Here is a 20704-nt window from a genome sequence, read left to right as displayed (position 1 = left end):
AAGAGCCCAAAATTCAGAACATTATTCTCTCTGAAACTGCACTTTAGTAACCCAGCAGAACCGTTCAGAGATCTGCTTCCGTTGCAGTAAAGGCATCTGGGCGCGCCAGTGGGAAAAATGCTGAAAGCTTTCATACAAGAGCAAATTTGTTAGAGGAATGAAGTACGAACCAATTGCAATTGCCATATGGTAAGGAATCGGAAGAACAGAAGCTAGGACATGGCAGGGACCATTGCGCCACGCCACCCCCCCACCCAACCAATCAATCAATCAATATTTGTATTTGTATAAAAGATTTGCTAGGAAACTGACACACTGGTGAAATTCTACACGTGTAAAGTTTCAGAGTGATAGGAAACAACTCCCCCAAGCTGAGGTTCTTATTCTTAGGTGGACCCTGTCCAGCTGTGCTCCTGGGAGCAGCTGCTAAAGATGCGGTTAGCCCAGTCCGGGTGGCAGGGCACATTCACACTGGCCCCCGGTCCAGGCTGATGCATGGATATTCATGAAGAGCCCACAGAGGAATGAAACTGTTGTTTACCTCCCCTCCCCCTGAGCACTCTATATGAGGCTCTTTCCTCTGCCTGCTTCTTTCTACCTCTAGCTTCAGGCTCTTAGTATGTCTCTTAAACTTCTGCCTGTGTCATTTACCTGTATTTTGCAGCAAATTGTATCTACTGGGTGCAGAGTGAAAACGCCTGCCGTAATGGGGAGTAGAGCTTTTATTTATTTTTTCCTCCCTTCACATCCTGTAGTTGAATTTCATCACTTACGTGGCAAACCTCTGCAGCCTCTTTGCAGTTTTCATTTTGGACCACTTGCTTTATTTCCCTATTTGTTGTTTTTGTCTCCACCGGCTCACAGAACATTACGGTAACCAGTAAAACCAGAGAAGCAAAAACTCAGCAGGTCCTGCGTGGGAACCGACAAACCCGCTAGGTGGGCACATGCCGGCTAGAGTAGTTTTTGCAGGGGAATGCAGAGTAATCTATTGGCTGTGGTTGCAGTCAGCTAGCTGCTGTGGGAGAGGATTTTTCATCTCCCTACTAGTTGCTCCATGAAACTTGAGGAGGAATGCTACATTCTAGTTCTTGTTGACTTGGAGAATGAGCTACATCAATTTATCTTCATGCAGACTTGAATTTTTTAAAATCCATTCTTAAATGAGAAATTGGTGAAGCCATGTGTCTCCCTGGAGACTGACCTCACTTGGCGTGATTCATGACCTTCTTTATCCATGACTCAGGGATGCAGCGGTTTCCTTGAAACAAGTTGTCTAGGAACACACCCTGTTGTAAGATCTTCTTGGGTAAGCCCAACAGTCTCGTGTTGGTGTACGTGATACCAGGGAGCAATTAGAATTGCTGGACTCCAGGCCAGAGCTCCTCAGACTGTACCAATGAATGATCGGAGTCTCTTGTTAAAATGCAAAATCTCACTCAGTAAGTCTGGTAAGACTTTGAGAATTCTACATTTTTAATAACATCCCAGGGATTTTCAAAACTGCCGGTGTTCCATGCTGAATAGCAAGGCGCTAGTGGGGTTGGTAGTGGGGGATGCACAGGTTTCCTCATATCTTTTGGCGCCAGTGAGTGCTCCGAAAACCCATCTCAGTGGTGAACAGCAGAAGTGATAAGGAGGACGTGTGTACACTTTGTCTTCTAACTCCTTTATAAAGGTTGCTCTGTGCTGGTCTTTCCTTAGACCAGTGAATGTTAACTGGAGTTTAGTTGAGGTGACAAAGGAACACTCAGCCACCCTTGCAGAATTGAAAACCTACTGATGCCAAAGCCCATGTGCCTAACCTCGAATATTCCTGACTCCTCACTCATTCTCACTCATTCCTCCAGCCTCGGCCCTGCTGTCCTCTCTATACTCCCTTCCTGGCTCTTATCAGCCGTGAGTACTCTGGCAGAAGTCTCTTAACTGATCTTGGCTCCAGCCCTTGCCCTGCCTCCACTCCAACCTCCCTCTCCACATAGACGTTATCTTTCAGAACACAGGTGTGATCATATCACCTCCTGGATTAAAATCACTTAATAGCTCCCTATTAATTACAAGATAAAGTGCAAATTCCCTAGCCTGGCATACCATGTCCTTCAATATCTGGACCCAATGACCTTTCCAGAAAGCATCCCTTCCTCTCACTTTTCAGAGCACACTGTACCCTTCCTTTTGTTCTAAACATGTGCCATGATCCTTCTTTAAATTTCTCCTCTTCCCTGCTCTAGGACCCGTACCCCCATCCGGAAGGAGTAGTTCCTCCCTCCTCCAGGTTCCCACAGCACGTTAGAGTTCTTGGGCCTTGCCACATCGTGTGGTCACTCTGTGTACATGTATCTGTCTTCCCCCAACATCAGGAACTTCTGGAAACTGGGCTCTTTTCTCCATTGAGCACTGTAGATACAATACTAGGGCCTGTTTCTTTCCAAGAGTCTTGTGAAAATGCCTGAACCACAGAAAAGAGAATTGTTGGTTTCAGAATGAAAGGTACAGTTGGAATTATCATTTCAAAAGCAAAAATATAGAAAACACTTGAAATGTTTAATACAAAATTATATTTAATGTGGGACATGAGTACAACTTAATATATTTTGATGATAGTGCTGAGGGCCTGTGTAGGTCTTAAAACAGCCCTTCCTTGGTCCCTTTGTTTAAGAGCTTTCACTGGACCCTTGCTCTGTAAGTGGACACTGAGTTATGCTTTGGGGATACAACAGTGAAGAAGGAGCACAGGTTGGGGGCCACACAACCAATGTGCCAAGTCTCACGCAGCATGAATATTCCAATTGTCCCATCTGGTTCTCAAAATAACCTAGTGAGAGAGGCATTTTTATGCCCATTTTACATGTGGGAAACCTAAGATTTAGAGAGCTAAAGGAACTTTTCCAGGGTCCAGCTAATAAGCAGTGCTAGCACTTGAACCCAGATCGCAGTCAAAAGTAGGAAACCACCCTATATAAACAAACGATCATAGAACTATCCGTGTAACAGGTGCCGAGACCAGGCAAGGCACCATGAGCCAGAAGCCTTGAAGGCTGGGCACAGAGGCATCAGGGTTTTACAGAGAAAGCTAATGACTGGAGCTGGATCCTATAGGACAAGTAAGGATTCCTCTATGGGCAGTTTCCCTGATTTTATAAATAGAATAGTAATGGGTAGTTTTGATCAAATAATAATAATATAAGAAATTAATGTCAATAACTAGTGTCAGTCACCAAGTTTTTTATTGATTCATTTCCCACATTCAAAGGTCTGTTTTTACCTAAGAACGTCTATTAGTGTCAAAGTGTAATTATTGAACTAAACCAAATACTATTTTGTCTATGCACTTTTCTTTCCTCTGGTGTCACATGAAGGGGAGAAAATCCCACCCCCTCGTGCACAGTAGCACACCACTTAGTTGAAGGTTAGGTTTCCAGAGACCCTCAAACATCCTGGACACACCCGGGAACTCATTAATAAGCAGGAAAGGTCTCAACACCAGTAGCTTTCGCAAAGCTCTTGCACTTAATAATAAAGGAAAGAATTATCTGCAAGAAGTGACAGCCAGCATTGAAGGGAAGCAACAGAGGCCACACACACAAGCCTCAGTGGCCCAGATTCTTTAAGAGAAATGCCTGATATTCCTATGTATTCCATGAATTCATGTGACCTTCTCCTTATAGAAGTACAGGGCAAAGGAAACAGGGAAGTCAACAAACTCTGTGGAGACTGCTTTTCTTTCATTTCGGTTTAGTTTTAGCATGTAGAGATCCAGTTACATGGAAAGCTCACTTTTGTGGAATGTTCCATTCCCTCAGGATGCTAGCCAGGGATCTGAGGTATTGACTGTTGAGGTTTTCCACTGAGGATGGTGTGTCACCTGTCACCAGTGACCCTTCACGTCCTGTGGACGCAGAGATTGTTCTCAGAACTAGGTATGGCGGTCTAGTTAAATGGGGAAAACCAGAATACAAGGCACGTTTTTTACTCTGTAAACTGAACCTGATTTCAGATGTCCAGTCCTCTGCCTGTTACCCCTGCAGTTCACCTTCTGCTATTCTTACTCGTGATGGGTTTTGTTTGCAATTTAACATACGTGATGAAGATGTTTGAATTCACTCCGTGCTTTTTAAAAAGTTGGCTTTTTTTTTTTTTTAAGATTTTATTTATTTATTTGACAGAGAGAGAGACTGCCAGCGAGAGAGGGAACACAAGCAGGGGGAGTGGGAGAGGAAGAAGCAGGCTCATAGCGGAGGAGTCCGATGTGGGGCTCGATCCCAGGACTCTGGGATCACGCCCTGAGCCGAAGGCAGACGCTTAACGACTGAGCCACCCAGGCTAACTAAAAAGTTAGCCTTAAAATGAGAAGAATAGTAGCTAAAGCTCTGAAATGGAAAAAATCCCAGCAGATCATGGGCGATCAGAAGAAGATGCTGGTTGTCTAGACAGGGGCTACGTGGAGATGGCGATGATGTTAATGAAGAAGGTGGTGGAGGAGGAGATTATGTTGTTTGTTTAGCAGTTTCGGAGCTTAACAAAAACAGTTAACACGCGTTTCTTCACTTGATCCTTGTAATAAGCCCAGAGAAAGCTACTGTTTACCCTTTTTAAAGTATAAAAATAGACTCAGAGTTTGCCCAATTACACCACCAGTAAGCTCAGAACTCCTGCTCTCCAAGTCCAGTGGTTTCATTTCTCCTCAGATTTCCCCTTAAGAGGGAAGGACAAGGCACATGGCTTTATCACTTGTCTCTAATTTCAATCATTAATCAGCAGCCCCCACTCAGATGATACTAATCAAGTTTTTTTTTTTATAATGGCGCCAATTTAGATAGAGTGCATATCTGACTCGCACAGGCTTAGAGTGGGGGACCCGAGAGTCATGAATAATAGAATCTGGAATTCTTTTGGCCGCTCTCCATATGCAATCCCTTCGTCAAACTCTGACCCGTAAGGAGCTTTCTTATTCACATGCCTCTTTCAGACTCAGCTGGGACCAGCAGCTCAAGAGCCCAGAGGTCGAACAAAACAAAACAAAACAGAAAAGCACACCACTTGCTTTATGACTGACAAATGATAGAGGGAATAACTCACCAATAAGGGCCTTAGTCACGGACCCCGATTTTCCAGCTAAGAAATTGTCATTTCGTATGATAGTCCAAAGCTACTTGGCTTCCTGGTAGGAGATGTAAGTTGAATGTTGCAGCATTATTCAGCATGATGATTATCATGGATTTACAGCTGTTCTTGCACAAACCATATTACACACACTCGGAGTTCTCTCTAGAATGAGAGTCTGAAACCTCGATCCCTCCCGTTGCCTCGTTTTCTGTTTCAGCAATAATGTCAGTTGAAGCTGACATTCTCTCTGAGTCCATATCTGATGTGTTCCAACTGATATCCTCACTTGCTTGTCCTGTCGGCTCTAAGCTTTAAATTTGGAAGGTTTTCAGTGGCTCTTGTTGACAGGAAAAATGAACGATGAGATGTAGAAAGAGACTTGCTATTACAGCCAAATTTCAGTCACGTAGGTTGTCAATACTAATGAACGCCCTTGAAGCAGATAGTGTAAATGCCTGAACTTGCAGTGGGGCAGCCTTTGAGTTCGGATCATTCAGCAGAACAGACATCTTCCCTCTAAATACTGAAGGGCCAGTGTTTAGACTGTGGTTATAGAGCCCATTTGTCCAGGGTCACGATATTGGAACACACGGGTTGCTGGTAGGCTTCACGTTCCCTTATGTGCTAAGAGGATGACTTTAGTTTTATTCCTAAATCGTATCAGTGAGATACGGTAGATTCTTCCAGCACTTCCCCTCTGTGCTTTGGCATCATAAAGCCTCATTAATATCATGTAATTGTTAATAGCACCATATCTAGAGTTAAATAGGCATAGGTTCAGGTATTGGTTCCAGCCACTTAATTAGCTTCCCTAAATCTGTATAATGGGGGTGATACTAAAATGATGAACCCTCCCTAGGATTGTTGAGGGTTAAGTGAGATAATGTAAAAAAGCATAGCGCCTGGCACATAGAAAACATTTTAAAAATATATTAGCTGTTGTTATCATGCTGATGATTAAAATAATACCCCCTCCAGGAATAGTGGGAGTTTTCTGGATATTAAAAAAAATTTTTTTAAATAATGAACACTTTCGGAGAAGAAATAATTTGTTTCTCTTGCCTCAGGACTGGGAGAAAAGCAGTCCCTTCCTCCTCTTCCCTGTGTGTAGCGATTATTGTTACATGTTATAGCCTTGTGATTTTAAATATCTTACACTTATTGTTAGTCTTTTGACATCCTGGAGGCAATGTGAAGAAAAAGAGGAGAAGAATCAGCTTTTGGTGAGTTCAAGCGAAAAGTGACCCCCGTTTAATCATGGTACCTCTTATCAAAGGGAAAATGATATTAAATTAGGTGCTTAAAATCCAAGTATGACAAATAAGGGAACACACGGGCCCTTCCCATTGAGACTTGAGATTGGGGTTCTGAGGAAAGTTTAAAGAACTTTATAGAGGAGCAGTTAGTAACAGCAACTATTGTAAACAGTCTGCATCTCTAATCAGCTTACGACTTAGGGGCATTGACAAGTGTCACTTACAGAAAAGCAGCCACATCCCCATAGCCTTGAAATCCTAGATTTTTCATTTGGTTAGGAAAAAAAGGCAACGTTATATTTTCTTACAGGGTGATAGCTCACCAGAGGCCCCTGCGATGTATAATATTATAAATGGCTTGGCTGCTAATAGGTCTTCTGGGGTGAGAGAGAAGTCCAAGTTGCCTTAAGTCTTTTTAGGAATAATAGAACCTAATACTTGTATCTTCCTTTGCGGTTTCCAAATATATCAGTATGTATTTTGAGTTTTAATCATGTAAATCTTGAGTTATGAATAGCATGTGATTTGGGAGAAGTGGGTAGGTCTACTTGTGAATTATAACTGTCGATTCCCGTTACCCCAGGCCTGAGCTGACTTGGGGACGCAGGAGTGCTACGTTTGTTGGAGGGTGAGCGAGCCCGTGGTTTGTCAGCTTCCAGCTTCTGTCTGCGGGATTTCTCCCTCTTAGAATGAGACTTCCTTCCCCAATAGCCCACGTGCACAGATAGGGGAATTTTCCCCGGCTGGTTCTCACTGTACAAAGGCGACATTTGATACATCCCCGGGAATATAATCTCATATTATCAGTTCATTAGCAAAGCGGTTGATGCACAACGTCAGCAGTTGGCCTTCGGCACATTTTGTGTAAGAGAAACAATCTACTTTGAAATGCTGGAACACCACCAGCCTTGAAGTGCTGCTGGAGCAGCGCAGTCTAAAACTGTTCTTTTATTCTTCTTTTGACATAAACGAACATCACAGAATCAGATCCATTGAGAAGATTCTACTTGCTTTGCTAACACAATTAGTTTTCTAAGAAGCCTCTGTCTTCAGATTGTTCTTCTCCAAAGTCCAAGTTGGACGACGGTGGGTTTTGTTTTGCTTTTTAGTGAATATTTTTTTAAGAGCCCCCCTTTCTCCCAAGAGCCTCTAAGCAGATTTAGTAGGCTTAGTAGGACTCTTCGGCAAGGTGATTTGAATGCCATCCTACCAGCGAATAAAGGTGACTTTTCTACTTTGGGGGCTCCTTTTTTAATTCTCACAAACCTGTCCACCTGAGGGAGTTTTTCTTCAGGGTTAGGCTCTCCTCCCTCCAAAAAAAGACACCCTCTTTTTGATCAACAGAAAGCCACAAAACCTGTCCAGCTATGGAAAGGAGTTAATGGAGAAAAAAATCTAGGATTTTCACCTTTCCATGTGAAGAGCCGAAGGATTCAGTGATTATTACTATCTCGTATAGTTTATTTGCATATTCATTTCTTTTACTGCTCTTTTCTTTCTTGTTAAGTGATATTCAGTGGAAAAGCCTGTTCGTCTTTAATGGATGGGTATCACTCCCAATAAACATTCTCATGGAGGGGACTGTACCTCTACATTTTATGGGATCTGGCAGCTTGGACCTTAAGCGTCCTAATGGCTTGGCCCCTTTAGTGCCGAGGGCTCTGATTAAAAAGTCCTGTTGAGCTCAGTCCTCTAAAAGCAAAGCAGCTCATGTGACGGTTACAGTTGAAATAGCACAGGCACTGTAACTGCTTTCTTTTGTCCCTGTCTTCCTTGCGAAGACTTTTCACACTTCTAATCAATGTTTCCTTTCACAAAAGAGATTCTCATCCTATATGTAAATACCAGTTGGACTGTGCTTGACCTCGGTTCTTCAGCCCTAATGTTGAAAACCAGTAGACACAAAGGTAAAAACAGCTTGACGGTTATTAGTCTTTCAAGTTAAGACTCAGGTCCCCTTCGGTTTGGCATGGTGTAAGGGATCATTCTCTTAGAAGAGAAAGGCGGAAACAGCTCTTCTTGCAAACGAAGGTGCAAGATTGAAGGATTTCATGGGGACGAGAGAAACTTTACATAATTCTTTACAATAACGTTTGTCCTGTTTTAAAACCTGACTGCTTTCCAGTTTCCAAGCTGATGGCAGAATTATCAAAAATCTATTCACTAGGTAAATTTTGTTGGCCTTAGATCCATCAAAAACTAGGCTTGGGGCTGTGGAAGGTAAAATCTGGCAGTGCTGTTCTATACTACCCCTTCCAAAAGGAGCTTCACAATGTAAAGGATTTGCAAGATCTGAGATTTGCAGAAGGACCTTTGTATAACTCGGTGTGGTTGACGTTCAGTTAGACCCTGAGCTGAACGCGTTGTGGCCAACCACCGCCATGAGCATCAATATTCTTGGCTGGTCCTCCTTCATGTGCGTTTTGGAGTTAAAGGTGAAATTCCATCTTTAACCCCCTTGTGGTTGTCTCCGCAGTGATGGATGAACTAGATGTGATTCCCTGCAGACCTTTCAAAGGGTGGATGAAGGATGGAATGTCAGCCTTTTTTTTTTTTTTAAACCAGGCCTTTTGCTTAATACAGCTTTTAAAATTAATGTCCTTTTTTGAATGCCAAGAAAACAAAGGGTGTTTCTCAGAGTGTGTGCAGCCTGACACAATAGGCCTTAATTGGTGTCAAGGAGATGTTAGGATGAATGGGGAAATGCCCATTTAGCTGATAAGACTGAAAAGCGGAGCCTTGTTATGAGCTGTCATCTCAGCGTGTATTTAAACTATAGCAAAACTGAAACATATTTGCCATATAGATCATAATGACTCCAAAGGAGCCATTATACTCTATTATGTAATTACATAATCAAAGCATGCATAGTAATCAGCTTTTGGAATTCAATGCTAATCAAACATACCTATAGTATGTGTTTAAGCTAAAATAGAGAACGTTAATTTGCCATTAGTCAACTAAACAAGAATGTGTATACAGAATATTCATGAATAGCTTAATGTTGTGTCAGATGATATTTTTTGTTTTGTATTCAGGGGAAATCAACAATTTTAATTGAAGAAAAAACCAGCACTGAGGAAGATTACTCTTTAACTTGCTGTTCAAAAATTTGCCTCACCTTTTACTGATTATAAAAGGAGATTAGATTAAATTCAATATTTTTTTTCCTTCCATGAGCTCAAGTGACACAACAGTAATTATATTACAGGGGATTCTTAATAAGATCCTGACCATCTCCATACCATAGGATACAGTGTTCTAAATACTACGTGTAAAGCAAAGCTTTAAAAACAAAAATAAAAGAACCCTTGAGCATATATTGCTTTTGTAATTAGAAACAAATCAGTAAGTGTTATTCAGAAATAGCCAAGAATAGAAATACCTTGGTGGCCCATTGGGAGATGTGGCCTCTACTTTCAGCTGGGCCTTATGCTCGCCCTGTGACTTCGCGTGTTTCTCCTCCCTGAGCTCTAGTATCTTTGTGAAATGAGAGCATTGCTCGTGAGGTTCCTTTCAGTTCTGTTGACCTTTGATTTCATAAGGGTTCTGTGAAAAACAAGGTGACACAAATGAAGTATTTTGGTTGATGTCACATAATCTTGCCCACCTAGTTATTTGTGGAGTCGGTTTAGTTTATTTTAACTCCAAATTTTATGAGCTACAGGGTTCGCTTTGGTAATCATTTGGACCACTGAGTAGACAGTCCTTGGAACATTCAACTTAACTGTTTGGGATAGCAAAACATGGATGGGGATCAAAAAGGTTAGGAGAAGCTTTGTAAACAGCAGACAGATTGAATGCTTTTGATTTTAAATAAATACTCAAGTATTCACAGAAGGTTGAAGTATCGCCTTTCTTTGAAATAAGGAATTATATTTATGTCGAAGTGGTCTTGACTGTAACCTTAATGCACGTTGATGGGCTCATCTTTTTGGACGCTGGTTCTCACTGTCTCTCATCTGCACTTTGGATGACTGAAAACGTTACTGTAATATTTAAGTGGGACTAAACTCTTTCATCAAAAGCCTTCGTGGCTTGAACTTCAAATAATTTATTTTCAAATTACTTTTACTGTAATTCTTATTAATTCAAATAGGTTTCTGATTTGATATAAAATGCTATAAATGCAAGGAACAGTTTAATGAATTGAAAGATAGGATTGAGTCTTTTAAAGGAAATGTACAAAATATGCTGACAATAATTGCTTAGATAGAAATCAAATCTTAATGGCTTTGTTAATGATTTGTAGTGAACACTGTGTTTACGTTGGGGGAACATACGCAGCTAGAAAGATTTTTCCCTCTGGGTTTCAACAGATTCTTAATTTTTTTTTCTTTTCCTGAACCATATTCATTTCTAGTGCTAGCTCTCAGATGTTAGCAGGAGTTGTGGGGCCTCTCTTGGTGGTGGTTTTAATCGGCTCGGGGGTTAAGGGGGGGTTCTTTCAAGTTGGGCACATACCTAACATTATAAAAATGGGGATCCCACAGAAAGAAGGGGGGCAAAGCCATTTGAAATTCTAAGACACAGAGGGCTCACGACCAAAAGAAATAAGATTTTCAAAAACAAGTGTTTTTGACTCTTTGAAAAGTCTAAACTTAGATATCTCTTGGAGAGGAAGAATTAATAATCCTGAACCTTTAATTGGTGCAAAATTTCAAGAACTATGGTGGCTGTTTGGCGTTAATGGCTACGTTGATTATTGGCAGGGTTTGTTCATTCTTGGGGGGGGGGTTGTTTTTGTTTTTGTTTTTTGGTTTGACTTTTGCCTGTTTAGACAACCTGACTGTGCTGATTTCATGTTAGGTCCAGTGTTCCATACAGCAGAGGGGAGGGGAGGGGAGGAAAAAAAAAAAAAAGGTTTCCTTAATATGATTTTGCTACTGAAGGAGTAGGTCAGGGGACTCTGTTTGCTCTTTCTCTGGGCAAACTGTCTTCCCAGTTAAGAGTCATCTGTGTTCCTCGGTGTCAGTAAGAGTTTACATAGTTGCCATAGTATAAACCAAATTCTGTTCTAACTATGACTTGCCCTTTTATCTAGACTTGACTGGAGAGACTCCCCCGGTGTAAATGAAGTGCTTTCTTTATTAACAAGCCAGGCAGCGGGGGCGAGCTCCCTGTGCTGGCAAATGGCTGCCATGCACTGGTAATGAAGGCATTCTCTAGGGGCAAAGTGTGCTGAGTGCCGAGAGAAAGAAGCGGTAGTAAACAAGGTGTTTTACAGTCAGGACAGTTTCTCTCTCATCTTGAAGTGTGTAATTGTGTTCTGGATAAATTATGGAAATGAAAAAAAAAATCAGAAGTTGCTCATTGGGAAATAACCCTCTTTAAAAACAAGTAAATTTTCCAAGGCAGAGCCAATAGAACCTTGGCAGCAGATCCTGAGGTTGGCTGGTTAAAAAGTACAAACTGTATGGGCCAGAGAAAGCTGACAGAACTGGGTTCAAACACCGGCCCCAGCACTTAGCTGAATTACATTAGGCAATTTACTTGAACTTTTCTGGGTCTCCAGTTCTTAACTTTTAAAGTGGGGGTGTTGAAAACTGCAGGAGTTTGAGAGGGAAACGTGTACAAAGCAACCAGCACAGTGCCTGGCGCTGGAGAAACGTTTGCTCCCTTCCCTGCTTCTCGTTCCAGCTTCTGGCTCCGAGAGCCGCCCCGCCACCGTCTTCGGGCGGCCATATTGTGGATGTAGTACACGCCAGTCGATGCTAGTGTTGTGTGGAGTGCCGCTGAAATAGTTTGTAACCAAGTGAGGTTTCAGGAAAGAATCCATGAGTTAAGCCAGTTGAAGACTGAATAAATAGGGGATTGATGAGCCAGTGGCACCCCCACCCCCACTCCAGCCCTAACCAACTCAGCTGAAATGGTCTTTACTCATCATAGAAATATTTTTTTTTCCTTTTCTTAGACAATACGCTTTCTCTCTCTTGTAATAAATGTCCTAGCAACTTCTAGTTTACTGCGGGAGACTTGCTCGCCTCTCCAGCGCCAGAGTTGTATTTTTAGAAATTAGGGGGCAAGTTGGAAAGTTCCAGGGAATACAGTTGCTGATATAAATAAAAATCCAGCTTGATTCTGTCTCTTAAACCTCACCCATATACACCAATTAGCAGTCAAAAATGTCTATACATGTCAGACATTGTTCCACCCTTAAAATAAATTACCTTGCTGTTAACAGCCTTATTTAACGGCTGCTGTATATTGTACCTACTTGATTTCTTTGCCCAGAACATGTGCTATTTCTGCCTTGACAGTATATCTGCTAATTGAGTTTTAGAAAATCAGGAAGGTTTTTTAAACGGATTATTTAAGAAAAGTACCCACGTTGCCTGTTTGTACCCTTCTGCTACACATCAAGTTGTGTTCTGTAACAACCTAATTGTCATGATATCTATTTCAAGGGGAAATTTATCAAGTCACAGTGCACCCTTCTGTTTGGAAGAAATATTTGAGGATGTGAACAGAAATTATTTTTACATAAAGGCTTCAGGCAGTTAAGAGTACTGACATACAAATCGTATTTTCATCACTGTCATTCACATTCCGCGCCTCAGATAAATAGGTCATTATTATTGCATTGCGGCCATCCCATGGCGCCTCGAAGCATGGAGCTCTGTTTAATATAACTGCTGTCCAGCTGACCCGTGTAATTTATTGGTGATTTTTACAGTGACATTCTTCGGCCACCACCATCAGCCAAGGCACTTTGATCTCTTTCAGCAAAATACTTCATTATCGCTTGTGATTTTTTAGCATTAGTATTATAACCATGTTAACGTAGCTAGGAACCGTCATTTCCTGAGACATCGGATTTGAGATTGGCTTTCGCAATTTCAAAAAATAATATGGTAATGATGATGATACCACCATGGATTTGCAGAGCACGTTCTGTGCCAGAGCACATGGGGCAAAAACGTGCAGATGGCAAAAATTTTACCTGAATGACTTCATAATAACACACTAAAGTGATCCGATCTTATGTTACCTCATTATAAGTAATAATTAAGAATGTGTAGATTTTTTAATAGACAGAACCCCTCTGATTCTCTTTTATTACCTTAATTGCGCAAAACACAGAATCACGGTCACCTCCTCTTTGTTCCCATCTCCTGTGCAAATGTTTGATAGCCTTAATGTGGGTATGGATGCTATTCAGGAAGAATATACCAGCATTCCGAGGAAGGACTAACACTAAAGGGTATCATTAGTTCCACAGAAAGTATCTTATATTAGGGTCCGGTTGAACTGCAACTGACTTTTAGTTCCAGTACCCCCAAGATGGTGGTCATGATCTGTAAGGCATGGTTGATGTTGAAGGGATTGAGGCCTATCCCTAGGTAGCCTTTCCATGGGTTCCTTTTAGAAATGGAAGATTCTTATTTATGTTGGTAACAGACTTCTTTAGATAGAGTTAATCTCTGCCTACAACCCAGTAGACCCCATTTGGTATTCTAATTGCCTCACAGCAAGTCCCGTGACTTCAGACAGATACAACATAGAATTGTGCGGTTTAATTTTTCCTTAATTTTCTTACTAGATTGGGTTACCCTGAGGAAATAAGGGTATTGTCCTTTCTGTACATACTTTTGCCAGGGCCAGCAAAACCACCTTGAAAAGCTTGCTTGATTGGCAGGAATTCCCCTTTCCTTGTTCTTTTCTCAAATCTGGGAGTACACCGCTCCCTCCAGCTGGCTTCTGAATTCTGTGTTTGTCACAGAAATCTACGGAGGGAAAAATAAGCATTCCTTCATGGGCATGTTGTGGGGTGTGTTTTTTTTGTTGTTTTTTGTTGTTGTTGTTGTTGTTGTTTATCGCTTTTTCTCTTTGTTGATATTCCACAACATTGTTCAGCCCTCTAAGCCTTCACTGCTGGATCAAGTTAGGGAAAATTTACCCTTTCGCTCACTACAAGCCCTGTGTGCCTGCGTTCTCACACCTAGGTTAATTTCCTGTGTCAGAGATCTCAAGGTTGGGTTTCACTCTGGTTGGCTTCTCAAGCACCAAGGATTTTTGTTTGTCTGTGGCTCTGATAATTTTGTCCTTATCCCCTAGTTCCCTCCTTTCTAATCCTCTATCAGAGGCTGGTCTGTTCCCATGTGGATTTGGCTTAAAACCATCTCAGACACCCTTGTCACACTTCCTCATTGTGTCCTGCCAAAAAGGATGCTTCAGCAGAAATAGGATAGCAGGTGGAAATCCTCCATTTACTCTAATTGTGTCTCTATTTATGCACGCGCTCGTGCCCGCTCTCACGCGCGCGCACGCGATAGTATTTATCTTTGACCTTTGTTTCTAAATGTGACAAAGTTGGGTTTTGGGCTTCTCTTTTGTTTTCATTTGTTTGTTTTGGTAGGGGGAGTGAATGAACCACCCTGATCTATAATTAACCTAGAAAGCTTGGGAAGTGGGACTGGGAGCCTTCATTCTTGTATCCACACTACTCAACACGTGGAGTTGTCTAATAAATGTTGGGATTTGACAACTAGAGAGAGGATGGTGATGATGATGGCAACCACCATTTATTCAGTTTTATAGGAAGCTAGACACTGTGCTAAATGCTTTATATTTATTACCTTCCTCAGTCTTTCCGACAGCTCTCTGAGAGGGCTTTGAATTACTGTCCCCATTTTGCAAATGAGAAACTGGCTCAGGGACTTTAAATATCTTACTTGAGATCACACAGCCAAAAAGCAATCTTTCTCTTCCCCTTCCTGATCGACCATTATACCCATTGCCCATTCTACATGTTCTATTCCATAAGGGAAGATTAGGTATCAGTTTTCACCCACATGGGAGCTTTTGAAACTCCAGGACAGTGCCCTGTATTTCTATATCCCCTCCTGTGCTGGGTGCGAGTAGGACATTCAACAATTACTTCATCTTTAGCTTTTGAATTGAATTCTCCTCTTCTCTACCTGTGCTATAGATCATATGGGACATTTGTGAGGGGCCCTGGCTGCTGTCACTAATCACAGAAGCAACAAAGGAGCGGATCTGGGAATAAGCCTTCTATCAGTGAATCTGAAAGCCTTGACTTTTTGACGAGTTCTGAAAGAGAATGTCTAAATGGCTAGGTGGGGGTGGTCCACAGTAGGGGCATGGTTTGGGACTGCCTGGGGCTGTGGGTGAGTCGTGAAGGCATAAGTTTCTGCGAGCAGAGTAACAAACCAAACTATAAGCCTTCCCAGGATTTTATTGGGATTCCAGAGAGTCCTAGTTGGGTAGGTCCTCACTGCCACGCAGTAAACAGCTGAACTGCCTATACCTTGGGAATGACGACATCGACTAATAAGATGAGATTATTTACTGAGCCCTCCTCCCTACTTCTGTTAAGTAGCCCCTTGAGTTTTCTGTGAGGCGACCAAATAGCTTAGCTCAAGGGCACGTGAGCTGAGGTTGAGTATATGCTTCTCCCCTACTCCACTTGCGAGAGCTGCAGCTTCTTAGAAAAGTCAGGTCTCTGACCTTTCCTTACCTTTTCCAACGCACTGCTCAACTGGTACAAGATACTGGAGGTTGGGACGTTGGCATCATGACTTTTGAGAGCATGTTGATCCCAGGCTTAGTTGCATTTTGCCCCGGGTCTCTCTGGGATTAACGGACTCATTTTGTGGACGGCAGAGGAAGATGGGAGCCACACTGGTGTTGCCCTTGGTGCCCATTTTTTAATACGCGTCTTGTCTCTCGTTCTAACTGAGCCATTAACCAAATTTTAACTGATGGAAATTCTTTTCTCCTTTTTTTTTTTTAAGGCAATGGACAGAATTTGTTTACGAAAGACGTGACAGTGATCGAGGGAGAAGTCGCAACCATCAGCTGCCAAGTCAATAAGAGTGACGACTCTGTGATTCAGCTGCTGAATCCCAACAGGCAGACCATTTATTTCAGGGACTTCAGGCGTAAGTTTCCATCTCTGTAACGTTAGGTGGCAACTTTTTCTTTTTCCTACATGTTGTCTTGATAAAGAGATTGCCAAGGCCTCCTTTTCTAAATTTAATGTTAGATGCTTAAAGTTTAGTCAATTCTTCAGACGGAAGAAGAGACATGCAATCATAATCTTTCTACTTAATAGAAACCTTGAATGGTCCCTTTTAAAAGTAAAGCAGTCTTACTTTGCAATAGGAATTGATTGTAGTAATTCAAGGTGAATTGCAATTGAGCCCCAAATACTTAGCTGACACAAACAACTCAAATAGAGTAAGCAAGGAAAATATAATATTCTGAAGGGTAATCTGTTTGGTTTGAAGATAGAAGTTTCCAAGGCAATGCGTGCCTATAAAGACAAAACCAAAATCTCCTATCACCATAGCCTCTGGTACATAGAAGTTACATTTGCTGAAATCTTACCAAAGGTAATATCCCAAAAAGTAATTATCGAAACTTAATTGTATATCCCAGAAGTGGTTCAAATGGACGTCAGAGCTTTAACCGGAGCAAGAATCGGGTCTTTCAAAAAATTGCTCTTTGGGAGCATGGGTGCCTAATCAAAGCGGATGTCGAGGAATGTCCCTTCGCATCTGCTTGTCCCTGTTCTCCCCAACACCCCAGAACATTCGTGAACTAGGGAAAGAGTTGATAAGACTAAGGAACGACTAAGAAGATGAAGGAAGGTAAAAGAAGAGGAGCCAGCCATTCTCAGAGTGAATTTTTATCATTATAAATGAATCTAGCCTTTGCCAGAATTGACATAAGGACTTTAAAAGTGAATATTTGAAATTAATAAAAAGCCCACATACATGACTTTTGTGGTGACTCTGATTTCCTACTTTATCCTCATCCGGTTCTTGTTATGAAGTTGAATGCAGTTAGAAAACTGCAGGCCAGGTCTGAGGCTTCGGAAGGCCTTAGGTCATGGACTTTGGGCAGCTCCACCTCCAGCTGTACCAAATACAAAGGAGCATCCAAGTTAAATTGGATTGTTTTGCTATGAAGATTGTTTTTTAATGACTTCCATTTTGTTTTTGAAATTACTAATAGTGATTTTTGTCTTTATAATTTGCAACTGCTTTTTTATTAAGGCCTCAGATTTGTAGAGACAACTCAAAAACCTGTAGGTCCTACTCCCTGAACTTTCAGTGCCCACAGTGGGGACCCACAGCCTGCACTTTCCTTCTGTTTTCATTTTACTGAACTCTGATAGAAAATCTGAAACAATTTATGAATAAGGGCTGGAAATTGACAGCAAGGAGCGCACGCGTGCATGTGTGTGTGTGTGTGTGTTTGCATGCACGCTTACACCCATAGGCCCCCGTGTGTGTCACTTTCCTTCTGGACAAGGAAATTGGTCTACTCGCAGTTATTGCAGAAGCCCAAAATAGTAATTCAAGAAGTATGAAGAAGTACCCAACAGGTGCACAAAGACTTACTCGATTTTTCTTCTCGGTAGTGGCCCTCCGAGTCCCCGAACTTTCTCCTCCCCTAGGGAAGGACAACAGACTGTCTGCTGTCTTCCTCCTGATCACCACCTCTGTGTGTTGTTCACAGCTTTGAAGGACAGCAGGTTTCAGTTGCTGAATTTTTCCAGCAGTGAACTCAAAGTGTCGCTGACAAATGTCTCAATTTCGGATGAAGGAAGATACTTTTGCCAGCTCTACACTGACCCGCCACAGGAAAGTTATACCACAATCACAGTGCTGGGTAAGAAACGTGTGGGGTTGTGTTCTGGGAAACGGAGTGGGGTGGCCCTTATTACCAGATGGCTTCCAGCAGCAAGGAAGAGGTTAATGGTAAATTTTGCTGTTCCAACCTGTTTGAGGAAGAATCACCGCCCATCTTGCTGAATTTTAAAAATAGCCTATTTTACCAAACACTCTAAGGAATGGCAATCAGCAGTCTTTATAGATCCCACCTGCTCTTGGGTTTCAACTCTCAAGCTTCAGAAGCAAAGATCAAGAGAATTTAGAGCCCTCAGATGAATCACTCACCACATGAAATGTCATTGCTTCTAAACAACCAGGATTTTTTTTCCCTTCTGTGCAGGAGAGGAGGAGGTGGGCTACCACCTCTATACCCCGTGGCAGAGCTCGCTTATAAAATCCGTCTAATGATTTTTCCCTCTGAGTTACATCTCATTTAATGTTGCTCGCCGTACCTTTGGCTTTACTTACTGTCTTGTGTATTGCTCATACTCTAGATGATGCTGTAAAAATCACACCCCATGAACACACACTTTGCACAAATTGCAACCTTTGGACGTAAAAGAATTAAGAGCTTCTAGGGAGAGAAGGCTGATAATAAGCAAGGACTGCTGACAGGCTGCTAAGGACACTTGTAGTGAGTTGAATGTCTTCAGTTATGATCACCAGGTTGTGATTTTCAGGAAAATCCCAGTAGCTAAGTTTTCATATTTAGATTTTGATAGAGTCAGCAGATATTCCTGTGTTGAAGGTGGTCCGAATTAGTCACCTTTAGATAAATGTGTACACCAGTACATAACAGCAGCTGATTTGGATTTTTGAAACTGAGTTTTCAAGGACATACACTATAGCGTGAGGCAAGATCTCTGATTTACACCCTCAGAAAGACGATGAATCAAAGTCTATTTGAGGCAGCAGAGTGCAGCTTTTCGATGTAATGATATGAAGATTAAGGAGGAAAGATAAATATGAAGGACGCTTCTGCTTGGTTGTGTGAACATGTATGTATTTATGGATGTACATATAGGGCTGCTGCCTCATTACTCTGTTTAAACACAGCTGTTAAAGGGAAAATATTTCTTCATTCATTAAACTAAAACATGTCCCTAGTGCTTACATACATGTTCTTGATAAGAGGAATACTGATTTTAGGAAGTCCTGTTTCACGTCAGGCCGTGCAATTTCTAACGTGGCCTGTGTTGAACGATAGATGACTTTCAGATGTACGTGTCTGCTTTAATTTTAGCATTAATCCCTATTAGACCTGCAGAAATAATAAAGCATGGAAGGTTTTATTGGGATGACTTATTTTGGCATTTTGCATGTGTGCCTTGAGGTTTTCTGTCCATGTAGTTGTTCAGAAGTATTTGAAAACACTGTTCGTGCAGCCAGTGACTTACTCCAATAAGCAGACTTCAAGCTGACCATCCGCCCACTGACCTGCCATTGGTTATGGTCTTTCCACAAGAGTATCAGCAATGGAATGGAATATTATAGTTTTCAGAGAATTTTTCTACAACACCTTTTAAGTATGACTATCTTTCACAGGAAGAAATGATAAGAAGAGAGATGAGCCCTCTTGCTTGGGTTACAAAGCACATGGTGCAAATCTAGAATCGTAGCCTTTAAAACAGACCCTACTGTTCTGTCTCACAACCTTTGTGTCTTTTAGCCTGGGTTGTTTTCAGTGAAGTCCCAAATGCTGCTGTTTCGAGACTTTTCCATGAAGGTGCACATCTTTTGTTTTCAGGAGTATGTCTGGCCGTGGACAAGCAATGAATGCCCATCAGTTTCCAAAATCTGGTACATTTGTTCATAGACCCACTGGATTGGGCCAGTTTGACTGAATATACCCAGTGCTTGGGAGTCAGCATGACAGCACTAGACTTTTGAGAGGCATTTATGCCTGTAATTCTGTTGGAGGTCTGATTATTCTAGAAGTAATAGGTTCCTGCTTGTATTGTATAGAAGCATTAACTTAAACATACTTGAAAGTAATACCAGTAGATGCTCTTTCTGCAGATATTATGTATTCATTTAATATTCTTTCCATTGAATTGACTCTAGGATTCTTTGACGGAGTGAAATTGTTGTCATCAGTGTTTGAGTCTTTCATATTCCAAAATCTGACAATTTCCACTGATACTCATATATTCAAACCTTTTTCCTAAGGTTTAGAATTTTCAGATATTCTAATGAATGAAGAGTGATCTATTAGCATCTTCATTTCTATCTATGGTTCTCTGAAAAGGACTCCATATATACTTACACAGCTGTCAAACTTCTTGATAGGTTGAAGATGCTCTTTTTAGTGCATGTGTCTATTAGTTGTTTGAAGCATTTAGCAAAAATTTCAGCATGATTATAAGACATAGAGATGGTTATTTGTTAGTTACTATTACGTGTATTATCTGATCTGTGTAAAAACTGAAAACTCGCCGATGATATTTTGCCAGCATTTGGGTGCCTTTGAGGATATCCATTCACTCCTTCCACTTGTGTGAGATCTAGGATTCCCTAGATCGTAATGTAGAACTTTCTTTATACCAGTATTCGTGGAAACTGTGGAACGAGAAAGAGAGTACACCGCTTTAAGATAAATATAGTTACTGATAATAGCAGCTAATATTATTACAGTCCTGTCCTTCTCAGATTAGTGTTCACTCTTAAGATTCCAGGAACAGGAGAACCTAATTACTT

General features: G+C 41.5%; 1 protein-coding gene across 4 annotated transcripts in view; it reads left to right on the top strand.

Annotated features, from left to right (window-relative positions):
• CADM1 (cell adhesion molecule 1) overlaps nt 1-20704 on the top strand; it is a 318915-nt gene that overhangs the window by 236938 nt on the left and 61273 nt on the right. For all 4 annotated transcript variants that reach the window (XM_057316975.1, XM_026505712.4, XM_044386632.3 and 1 more), the window contains exons 2-3: nt 16121-16267; nt 17853-18005. In XM_057316975.1, the coding sequence (XP_057172958.1) occupies nt 16121-16267; nt 17853-18005 (300 nt within the window). The remainder of the gene's footprint in view (nt 1-16120; nt 16268-17852; nt 18006-20704) is intronic.

Source organism: Ursus arctos, unplaced genomic scaffold (genome assembly GCF_023065955.2).
Source record: "Ursus arctos isolate Adak ecotype North America unplaced genomic scaffold, UrsArc2.0 scaffold_22, whole genome shotgun sequence".
Lineage (NCBI taxonomy): Eukaryota > Metazoa > Chordata > Mammalia > Carnivora > Ursidae > Ursus > Ursus arctos.
The sequence above is the reverse complement of the archived record's forward strand: the minus strand, read 5'-3'. Positions and strand labels throughout refer to the sequence as shown.